Source organism: Aulonocara sp. 'chitande type north' Nkhata Bay, linkage group LG5 (assembly GCF_057382095.1).
Source record: "Aulonocara sp. 'chitande type north' Nkhata Bay isolate Kocher_YH1m ecotype deep benthic linkage group LG5, A_spYH_male_GT1.1, whole genome shotgun sequence".
Classification (NCBI taxonomy): Eukaryota; Metazoa; Chordata; class Actinopteri; order Cichliformes; family Cichlidae; genus Aulonocara; species Aulonocara sp. 'chitande type north' Nkhata Bay.
Genome location: NC_141348.1, coordinates 35,508,082 through 35,520,421, shown reverse-complemented (window position 1 = coordinate 35,520,421; position 12,340 = coordinate 35,508,082). Strand labels below are relative to the sequence as shown.

Here is a 12,340-nt window from a genome sequence, read left to right as displayed (position 1 = left end):
AAAAGTGAGCAAGGGAGGGGTAAAGTGCGAGGGAAAGACATGCAGAAAGACACGAAGGAGGAATTTGAGGGAGAATGGGTGCGTGTATTTGAAAAAGACGGAATTACTGCATAGAGCGCAGTCTAACTAAAACAAAATGGGAGAAAGTGGGATAAAAAAGCCTCTATCAATGCTTCGATAGTATTTTTTTTCCTCACACTCCCCCTCTGTCTATTGAAACAGAGAGAGGAGGGAAAAGATTTGATGGTCTCCAACAAAGGAGATTTGCATAAGCCTGGCTCTGGGAGTTGAGCAGCTGTTGTGAATGAGAAAGCAACAGCGTCACGTCACCCGTATTAAGAGCAGCAGGGCCCGGCCTGATTAAAGCAAGGGAATGGGCCCATCAGAGCGGCCCGCCAGCTAATGGGGCGGATATTAGTCCTCCTCCCCAGGAAGGAGATGCCAAGGAGGAGTTATGTTTCTATGTATAAGAGACACCAAGAAGGGCACTCCAGTGGGCTTTCTTCCAGAGCCAGAGATCTGTTAATTGCTGCCAATTAAAACGAGGTTAAATAAGAAATGATCGATTCAGATTTTAGGATGTTGTGGGCGGAGTGGAATTGTTTATCTCATTAGTCCTGGAGGATACGTCTACCATAATTAGGTGCACATGTCTGTAAAAGCTAAACAGTTCTCATTGTTTGTTTGTTTGGCCTGTCACTCAACATGTAGCACCATGTGGAAAGTTTCCACTCTATAATGCCTAGCTGCTAAGAATGTCTCAATAGGAGAAACAGTAGGTTTCTCTCCGCTGCAGTAACTCTATACGATGCTCCATGAGAAAATTGTCAAGAATAGATGTTAAGAAAACACTTGATGGAGTGGACACCAGCATTGAAAATGAGAAAGTGTAAATGGGCATCCCGAGGGAAGAGGCGCTGCCAGCTTGGAATGCAGTCAGCACGGACCTCAAAATGACTGTACAGTATCTTTGCGGGCTTTTTCTCTGCTCCTGTTTAAATAGGGTTGGTAATTTTGCCCTCCACACCATCAAGGACACAATACAACTTCCATCCCAAAATTACACCAATTCTATATAGAACTAAAAATGTCTTTAAAGGTTTGGCTTGAATAACATAATGAATAAAAACACATTTCATCGTCTTTCTTTCCCTTTTTTTTGTCCATGATCCTCATACATCACTGGTCCACCTAGAAGCAATTTTCATTTAATGGCAAACGCTGCAACATTTGTGTATATATTGCAATGCTATTGCAAATCTCTATAGAATTTTTTAATCACTGATTATTAGATATTAAAAAGTGACAATGCACAATACAAGTATTGTGCTAGGTACAGCTGAAAGCTGATTTCCATGTGTATTCTTTGGGTGGGCTCTTTTGGGAAACCACCACTGATGTTGCATTAGTAAAAAAAAGAAAAAAAAAAGTCTTATCCGAAAAATGGAAAAATACAAAACAAAAGAACGAGAATCGAGAAGATGATGTGCCAATGCTACAATTAAGCTGTGTTTAAGATTAGGAAAATCCTTCTGGAAAAATGATGATTTATATTAGAAATAAGTACGCAATGAGTTTATGTTTGGAAAACATTTGTTTTACATTTAAATTACTGCTTTGTTTGGTTCAGGGGGCTTCGTATTATAATTTCAATAACAAACTTCATGAAACAGGACCAACTCTAAATGAAATGATAAAGTTAGCCTGTTAGTCGGTAAGTCTTGCCTGGCTTCATTTTTGCATCAACTTTATAGTTATTATATTTTTACTTTGCTCCAGTTTGACACCCCCCCCCCCCCTTCCCACAAAAAGTAAAGGCTGTAATGTGACAAAAATTGGAGTCAAAATAGTGACTTGGATCCTCTTTACATTTTCATTTGTTTCTTGAAGTGTTCTTTCCCTTTTTATTGATTAATTTTTCTTCGCACTTTTCAGCATTTAGAATAAATGCACACATTTATGTGTTTTCCAGCTGTCCCCTCAGCGCCGCAAAATGTGATCTCCAGCGTAAATGAAACCTCTGTAATGCTGGAGTGGATGCCCCCTCGAGATTCAGGGGGCCGCGAGGATGTAGTCTTCAACATCATCTGCAAAAGCTGTGGCGGAGGCCGAGGAGGGTGCACCCGATGTGGGGACAACGTTCAGTTTTTACCCCGCCAGTTGGGCCTGACAGAAACTCGGGTCTACATTAGTGACCTGTTGGCCCACACACAGTACACGTTTGAGGTGCAGGCTGTCAACGGGGTGTCAGATCAGAGCCCCTACTCCCCTCAGTATGCCTCAGTCAACATTACCACTAACCAGGCTGGTAAGTGGACCCATCTGTCTTTTTCTGCACATTATACTCCCCATGTGGCTTCTCTTCTCTTCTCTTCTCTTCTCTTCTCTTCTCTTCTCTTCTCTTCTCTTCTCTTCTCTTCTCTTCTCTTCTCTTCTCTCCTCTTCTCACTGTGTTTATTTCTGTACTTCTCCCCTTTGTCACACACTCCTTGTAGAGAACCTCTTCATTGCTCAAACCCCTCTACAAGCACATAATGCAGAGCACATAAAGCTCCACTATGTCTGTTTCTTTCCTGCATGGTGATGTATGCAGATTAAGGGCTGTAAATGGGAAGGAGAGTGCCGTTGATGATGTGACAGACAGAATGTGATGGCCTGCTGGTCTTTACAGTGTGACCTCATCACCATGTATTTCAGACTGAGGAGCTGAGAGCAGGCTTGCTGCTGTCTCCCCACTTCATCTGCGGTTCAGTGATTACAGCTTTATATGCATGCAGCCACTTGGTTGTGGAATTATATTTTTAAAAAAGTAATAAAAGCAAGGCTAGTATCGCAATGTATGAGCTACCTTGTAGACTAAAAAAACCTTCATAAATGAACGAGAAACCAGTATTTTAGTATGTTAATATAAAACATCTTGATAAGTGGGGCAACGTTGTAATCTTTAGGATTTTATAGAAATCAAAATCTTATTTAATCATTCTTGTGCAATGGTTGGCGCTTTCCAAGCTTTCCACTATGCAATTGCAGCCAAATTCAGCCACCGCATCTCTGATTATTTTACCGAGGCAGCTGAATTGATTTGTTCTTTAATTGTGTCTATGAAACGCATCATTTGGCGGGCTAAGCTTCGTTTCCCAAAGCACTGATGAGCGGAGGGATACAGCCTGCACTTAATCTTTGCACTGGCTTTGCATTCCATTGGCAGCAGGCTTAGGTGTCTGTCATCACTCATCATCCATGCCTTTGCACTGCAGGCAGTCTTATAAATGCGCTTCTTACAGCACCATGTTGGTGCCCTTCATTTTTGAATCATAAATTCCTTGTGCCTTTTTAAAAAAAAGAAAAACAACGAGAGAACTGTATGCAAGTTGAATGATGATATCTACAAGAGGGAAATCCTTTATTTAAAGTGACCCGTTGTAACAAACGTATGTGATTTGTTTGTTTAAAAGCTCCATAAAGTGCTCCGTTACAATGCTGAAACTCTGTCACACTAAAACAGAGGCCTTTATTCAAGCACAGACCTCTTTTTATTGTCTGTTTTGATTTGAGTCACTGGTGTGGTGGGTTAATGAGGGCCTGTGAGTGCAGTTAAGCGTTGTAATGAGGCCCCTGCCCCACTCTGTCTCACTGGGCCACAATAAGTCTGCCACCCCAACCCTTGGCTTCTCTGCTTCTCCTGCCGAGGGGTCCTGGCGGAAATTGGGGGGCTCTGTGCCCTCTCCACTGAAGTGTCCGTCACTTTGGATTAGGCAGCGAGAGCTCCCGTCAGATGGAGCTGTGAAAAGAACTCAACTCTTGCTCCCCCCCTGTCCACGTTCCCACCTTCCCCCATCACCTTACTGCTCACTCCAGGGACACAGGATTGGAGTTTTGCCGTGCTACGCTACAGGCTGGGGTCACAGGGACTGGAGGCCATAATTGCGTCTGGTTTGTGAGGCTTGGAGGTTACATAAACATCGTGTCACCCCTAATTAACTCAGGCAGTTTTATGCCTCCCCTTACAATGAAAATGAGAGCGTGAGATGGAGAAAACAAAAGCCAGAGTCTATGAATTTTTGTAGATACATGCATGTAAATCCGACCTGCTTTGGACCATCGGCTAGAGCGTTCTGTGAAAGCGACAAAAAAGAAAATTTGAAGCAAGTGGCGTAAAAGTGTGTCTCATTACTTGTACGGATGGCTGCCTCTTCTGCTATGACTTGATGGTGTAAAGGGTGGTGGGGTATGGGGGGGGGCGTGAGCAAAACTTCTCACTCTCCATACCCAATCAAGCACCCACCACACGCTATTACCTACAGGGCTTATCCTCCCACTCTGTAGGTGGTTGGCGACAGTTCCTCTGTGATAAAGGACATGATTGCCCTGGAAAGTGTGGCGCTTGATTACACAGTGTAATGCCACACAAAAGCAAATTCTGGGCTGAATGCCGTTTGAGCCTGTTTTATAAGCGTATGACTAATTCCCCAAACCTTGTATTGTGTGCAATACGCAGAAGCCTTGAAATGTGCCTCTAAGCCTTTTTTGTAATAATGAGTCACACTTAAGCCATTTACTTTGGCTTCACTGTATTTATATGTTACTTATATGGGACATGAAATATGCACTGGAAATCAGGCAGAGAGTTGCAAAAGAGATGCTTTACAGCAGCGAAAAAGCCATTTCTGGGTAATGCATCTGTAGTTATGCCACAAGACCATCCTCACAAACATTTTGTGGTGCACTATATGTATACATATTCTAAATTAGTTATACTGATAGTTGATACTGGGTGTGGAACAAGATTATAAATGAAACCAGAGCACTCAGAGTGCAACTCTCCCTGCAGGACAAGGGCTATACTAAAACTTTTGATATTTCTAGTTTTTATTATTACGATATGACGATGTCAGCCTGTTATGGTGCCATTGTGATGTCATAGGGTGTCATATTGAAAAAATAAAAAGGCTCTCTCCATGCCCTTCCATATGATATATTACTCAATATCGTTTGCTGTGATTTATTTTCAAGCCAGTTCTGACCTTGGGTGTTAACTATGCTTAGCCAACAAAGGTACTTGTGACCACCAAAGCCTGCTAAATTGTTGTAAAGTGTGAAGACAATACGTGGGTAAAATAAAGTTTTTACTGTTTCTTCAAATTTGGTGTCACCTTGACCTAATTTTCACCAAGATTAAATCACCTCGAGCTGTATCTACCATCGCACAAAATTTGAAAATGATATCTTGAAAACTAGGGCTGCTAGAATGTTAACAAATGGACAAACAAACAAGCACAACCGATTACATACTCCCTCCCTTCCTTTCAGGGGGAGAATAAAGAAATTGAGGGTCTAGCTCAGGAGTTAGTGGGTATACAAGTAAAAGTTTCCTTTGGTAAAATACTGTATTGAACTCCAAATATCCCAGGGTGCCTCCATTAGTCTGTGTAACAGCAGGGTGTGCATAGAATAAAATAGTGTGTGAATGTGTGGCTTGTACTGCCAACACAAGGCCAAGAAAAAAAGTGAATAGATTTCTTGCTAGCGTATTCAGTGCCTGACTTACCTTGTCCTCCAAAAAATATGAAAAACATCTGTATATATCACGTTCACCATTGGCCTGCAATTTCATTTATTAACTGCAGTTTCTTTCAAGTCACTACTCTGTGCAAATATTTTATGGGCAAAGAGTTAGACAGGAAAGGGAAGTCATGTTTATTTATTATTTTTTAAATAAGTAAAATAATCATTTCATTACATTTCATTAGTTAATCTAACCTAGGAAGGAAAAAAAGAGGCAAACAGACGTAAACTAGACAAATGCCCCAAAATAGTTCAGCTCTTTTAAAGAGATTGCTCTTCTGTGCAGTGAACATTATGCGGTGAGGATAGATTTTATATTTGTCCATCTTATGTTTGGTAAGAAGATTTACAACAAGTGTGTCATTACCTCCTCTAAGCAGTGAATTACTGAACACGTGCATTGTGAAAAAAAGAGGTTATATCCAGCAAATCCAGTTTTTGTCAGTATACTCATGACTGTGCATGACTGTCCAGAGAGAATTTCTCACTCTGCACCAACTTGCAGTTTTGTTTTACATCTCACTGTATTCTTGGGGAGCTTTTCATTTGTCTGACTCAATCTTTAACTTAGTAGATTTCAGTCAAATGAAAGTAGCAGTAAGGTGAAGCAAAAAGATGTAGCAATAAGGCAAATTACATTGTTTTGTAGTAGCCACACAGACAAATAGCAGCGTTATCAGTATATTTTAGATGTTTTCATTTCCTAGGTTTTGTGATTTTTGCCTCATTTTTTAAATAAACCACCATTGCCAAGCCAGAGTGACCAGGCGGCCCTTTAAATTGGTTCTGCTTGAGACTGGTTGAAGTTGGGATTATGTCAGTAGGGATTTTATGAGAAATCCATCCAGTTATTGTATGCAGACAAGACATGAATAAATAATAGCTAAGAACAGAACTGACATTTATGTTATAGCTTACTCTAGATATGCTGTATCATCAATTTCAGTGCATAGAATAGAGATCATCTCTTACCTCAGTGAGTACTTATCGGTATTCTGCAGACAGATGAATGAGATCTCCATATCCTCAGTGTGTTTGCCATATTGCATTCTGGTTGAGTATATTAGATTTCAGAGGACATATTTGTTTAGGCGTTTCATTAACTCAAGGTGAGCTGCTGCTAATGCTATTGAAAAGCAGAGGAACTGAATTGGTTTCTTATCAGGTGAACTGGCTGATTGTGCGAGGGAACCCGGGTGGGGTGGCGGTGGGGGCAGTGTGTAATCGGGTGCAGCCTTTTCATATGGTCTAGAGAAGATTTATGACTTAATTATGGTCCAAATTGCCCAGGTCCACTGTAACCAGGCTACCAAGTCCTTTGCTGCTCCATTGGGCCATGGTGTGAAAAGCACTGGTACAGAGCCAGCTGGGACCGCCAGAATGTGTCAGTACACCAAAAAGCCAATGTGGCTACTACGTTGTTAACTTGAGGGCACTGAAACCCGTTACAAAAGATATATTATTTTTGGGCCACGGCCACTGATTGACTGCCTTTGTTTAGTACAGTGGCATTTTTATCGATCAGACTTGAAACGTAACATTTTAAAAAAGTGTTTCTGTTTGAAAAGCCTTATGTGTGCTTCATTCACTATATAGTATCTTAAAAAGTTATAATACATCCTCATGCATATGCAGTTCACATCACTAACAGACCAAGGTAAGAAAAAAAATCAAACAAACTTGAGATAAAATATTTAGAAATTTTCTCAGTGGAGCAGCAGCTCAGTATCAGCAAAATGCCAGAGATGCAAGCTGAAAAATAGAAAATAAACTGAGAGTCAGACAGGGACCACCGGTATACATGCCACGCAGTGTGACAGTGACAGAAGGTGTTGAGAAGGGCACATATGGTGGGTGCCAGTGTAGGTCAGCCAGGCAGACAGACAGGAGGCCTCAGCATGCACCTGGACCTCAGTACTGACAGAGCCTTGAGAGAAGGCTGTTCTGGTAGTAAGCCAGCAACCCATACATAAACCACATTCATGTGCTTGTTGATACTGAGCCAAAAGGAGGAACTTGGGGTTCAGTGTATTGCCCAAGGACACTTCAGCATGTTGAGAAGCCACGGATCGAACTGCCAACCCTGCGATTATTGGAAACCCACTCTACCTGAGCCACAGCTACAGGCTTTAAATAAGCAATAAGAATTTAATTATGACTCCCCAGAAGAGAATTAGCACATGGATTCTCTAAATTAGTTAACTAATTGATTTTATTCATAAATCTTTCAGTAGTCATTTGAATTTTTTTTTTTCAGGGTAGATTTTATGGATCTTTTCCCTCTCATTTCCATTTATACAGGAAAGCAGAACAGAAAAAACACCTCAGCTGTATATGCATCTTGGTGAAAAGGCCATGATCTTTTGGTCTGTGGGCTGTCAAACTGAGCGTAACGTGAATACATTATTCATTAACATTGAGTGTATTAGCTATACACTGAGGTGCATAAATGACTGAGCGTGCAATCATTTATTTACTTTTTACATTCAAGAGCATGAAGCTCTGATAATTAAAAAAGATAATAAATAAAGGTCATGAAGCAAAAAGGGGTGACAACGTAATCAGCTCGCTGTTTTCTAAGTGATTTTCTATAAACTTTATGGAGTTAACTTCGTCAATTAAGCAAATGGATTTATGATAAACTCGGTGCCACTCCCCGCTTTTGTCTCTTTTGACTTTCTCCCTGATCCTCTCTTTTTGTGTCCCCGCTCAACCTTTCTGTTTACAAAACACACTCAAATTCCTGCAGTCATGTACACCAAGTATTCCTTTGAAGGCGGCTGGAAAACAAAGTTGTCACTGTCTGAGCAACTGTCTTCTTCCCGTCTGGAATTTCTGGTGTGATCGTGACACGCCACCTTCCCCCCGCTCCTGCTCGCACGTCATGAATACCTCTCATTTTTTAATGTAGCCTTGATTCGCTCGCACGGATCATACTGAACACACAAGCTGCAGACTCTCATCCACTTGAACGTATTAACTGTAAATTGGGGTCAGGAACTTTATAATGTGAGATGATCTTTTGGAAACTGTGCTATTGTGCGCCACTCATTATAACAACTTCATACTATGCAGATAAGAATGACTTCAATGTAAAGACAGAAGTCATTGCTGCTCATTGACACAGAAATGAAGCAGGTGTAGTAAATGCAATTTACACATCTTCTTTATTTTAGATAATCATTACTTCTGAGCTACTGAGTGGGAGTGACAGGAACTGACAGAACTTGTGTAAATCCTCGTACATATTCAGATTTGTTAAATGAGAGTGATAGTAAATCAGGACACTGCTTAAATCGCTGTCAAATAAATTATCTTTAAACAGATCTCCATTTGAAGGATGTCACACCATACTGGATTTCATATCTTCACGTTGTTACACTATCCACTCTTTTAAACACATTTTTATCCCAGTGCATTACGTTTTTGCTCTTCTCTTAGATGTTACTTGGGTTTCAGATATGCACACAAGGTGTCCCACGGTGTAGATAATTCAGTACACTGAAAGCAGAAAGATATTAAATAAAGTTTGTATTTGGAGATCAGATAGGTGCTGGTGGATTAAGTCCTAAACATGTCAGGAGACTGCACAATACACACTATTTCATATTTACTTGCATTTTTACTTGCTGGCTAGGTTTAGGCACCAAAAACTCACAGTTAGGTTTAAGTTCAAATATGCCCCTCATTAACCATGCCCTGCTTTAAATGTGATGCCAGGGGATCAGATTTAAATCACTCTTTCCACAGCCTGGTTCATCAAGTCCCTGATGCCAAAACACACCTTGTGCGTATCTCTGATGCCAGCATTTTTAACTACAGCAGTGTATGGTGCCCAGGGAATGAGAACAGCCTGGTCATTCCAACCCTGTAAAACACTGACATGCTTCTGGAGTTTTTCTCCTTGTAGATGGCAGTTTAGAACTTGTTTAAATACATTTAAATTAGAGTGCTGATTAAATGGAGTTCCTTCAGTTCCTCTCAGAGCTGTGTGTGTCAAGAACTTAATTCCACACCTGTGGAATTATATTTGTCAAAAGTGGTGTGCGAGGAAAAACAAAATCAAGAACAAATCATTCCATTTCACAAGTGTGGATATTCATTATCACAAACAGTTAAATTACTTTGTAATTTCCTGTACATAAATTCAGCAACTCGTATGGACTGAATTCAGAGAGAACTCATCATTCACATGAGTGCGCCTGCTTGGCAAACTCTGCAGCGGATTCACACTCTCGCAGGCAGCTCTGATCACGAAGCTGAATTCTACTCACGCAGATCAATCTGACTTTTGAGAGTCGGGAGGGTGGAGCACTGAGGAAGAAGGAAACTAATGTGATTCGTCACTTTCGAAGCAGTGACACCATAACCTCTGTGCCTGGTGCGATCAATTTACCATTTGAAAGTGAGATTCACTGGGTAGCAACATGGGCACTGTTTCATATTGTACTTCTTCACAACCTACAAAATAAAGTTGGTGAATTAAGTCTAAGGATCTTGGAAAGAAAAGCATCTGGACTTCTTTACGGACTTCTGGACTTCTTTCCAAGCTCCTTGACTGAGAACATTCACAGACATTTTGGTAGGAATTAACTATCAGCTGTTTTTTTTGTTTGTTTTTTTTGTGTGTGTGTGTGTAGCCAAGGAAGTGCTGACAATTATGACCAGATCACTTTAATACTGAAGAAATCTTTAAAAGAGACTGAAACCACTGCACTCCTATAGTCTGTCATGACAAGAGTGCACAAATATAGCATAACGCAGTTATTATGGCTTAACATGTTAACCTAAACCTGATAGACCTGTTTAATGAGACTCTGGATATCCACAAGATATCCGGAGCCAACTTTTTATTGTAATATCTGTACAAATTTTCCTAAATTTTGGCCTCTGACACGTCCTCCATATAATAATAATAATAATAATAATAATAATAATAATAATAATAATAATAATAATAGTAATAGTAATAATTATGATAATAATGATAAATAAAATAAGACACTGAAACTAATAAAAACAAAACTAAAACTAAACTTTTCCAAACAATACAAACTAAACCGAAACAGGAAAATCTAACTAACTGAAACTAAACTGAGTTAAAAACAAAAAGGCAGTATGAAATAAAAGTATCATAACTCTGTTCTACGTGTACGGGTTGTTGAATTTACAAGCGAGGAATTGAATTCTGAGAGAGGCAATGAATACCTGCGTCTATGAAATGAAGTTATTTTCTCGCGTTCATGTTTTATCTCGCGTGCTGCTTTTGACACAAATGTAATTCCACGCATATCCTTGTGCCAGACAGCTCAGACTTTGTTTGTAATGCCCAAGTCTGCCCACAGAAGCAAACAACACACATATTGTATTCTTTAGTCCATCTGAAGTGTTTAACAGTTGAAATGGGTGGGTGAGAATGTACAAAGTTTGTTGTATTAAAAGAAAACTTTTAAGAATTTTAAGAATCCGTGTGATTTGGCAGCAGCTTTGACAGTTTCTCTTGTGTTTATATACAACACATGAAACCGTCTGGTATAAGATTGCCCTTGGTTTATTTTCGCAGTCTATCAACTTTTGTAGTGACAGTCATTCACTACCATGCATGTCCTTGTTAGATCCACCAACATGCAGTCACTAAAGAGATGTACTGGTTTTGATTATAAAATGTATAAATATCCCTCCCTCCCTCTGTCCACATATACTAACCTGGCTTGCATTTCTTCTGCCTGCAGATGTTATATATTGGATTAGAATTAAACGCTAACCTGTGCAAGCATCTGAAAACTGGTCAAACCTCTGAATCGCCTATTTTAGAATTAGCTTATAGATGTGTGAGTGCGTTAAAGTCCGCAAATCTTTTCCAGTGCAGATGGTTTAAAGCTTGATGAACTGAAATCTCACTTTTGTAGCTTAACTGCGCTGGAAAATCTTTATAGATATAGAAGCCGCAATCCTTTTCAGCTGGGGAAACAGGGCAGGCTGCCAGCATGCTAAAAGTACATGCAAATATGGGCTTCTCTCTTTAAGACATCTCAACGTGCTGCTAATAAATGGACGGCAGTCGAGAGACTGGAGCAGTGGCAGCCTGTTTAGGAGAGAGCCTGGTAGAAGACCAGCTGCTTTGAGCCCTTTGGGAGAGATTGCTCTGCAGGGAAACTGATTTTTTACAATGAAAGGAAAAAGGGATTTACAAGCCCTGACCTGTTCTTGCTACCTCCCCCATCTTCCCCAAATCATAGCATGGTTCTCTGCAGCAGAACATCTAATCAAATCAGAGCCACATGGTTGCAGACACAGAGTGATGCAAGAAAGATGCAGATAAAAAGCCTCAAACATATACTTTCTCAGAAACATGATTCATGTGCCAGCGAATGTTTTTCACCTTTTGGCTGTGCTGCGTTGACTGATATAGAACAGAGTGAAAAGTATTAAACCATCAGGTGGTGTCATCTGTTAGCTGCAGGAAGTAAAATCATTATTTTGATTACTGTGATTTTTTTTCCCACCACTGCTCAGCCAAACATAACGCTATGTAACTCAGTCTAAAGGAGCTTTTTCAGTTCTTATAACCCTGAAGGAGGCCCCTGTCTGCGCTGAAATCGACCATCAAATATCTTAAAAGCCCCTTTTCTGTATTTCTTTAGTTCTAATTCAGGTTAGCTGCTCTCCAGCGCAAGTAATGTAAGAATGTTTTTCCAGCACAGATAATGGGCACTTTAATAAATTTCATGTAATTATCAGCTGTGTAAGAAGGAGACTGCTTTTTAAAATAGAG

General features: G+C 40.2%; 1 protein-coding gene across 4 annotated transcripts in view; it reads left to right on the top strand.

Annotated features, from left to right (window-relative positions):
• The window catches only part of ephb2b (eph receptor B2b), a 126,104-nt gene that overhangs the window by 88,776 nt on the left and 24,988 nt on the right, over nt 1–12,340 (top strand). For all 4 annotated transcript variants that reach the window (XM_086293209.1, XM_086293207.1, XM_086293208.1 and 1 more), the window contains exon 5: nt 1,973–2,308. In XM_086293209.1, the coding sequence (XP_086149335.1) occupies nt 1,973–2,308 (336 nt within the window). The remainder of the gene's footprint in view (nt 1–1,972; nt 2,309–12,340) is intronic.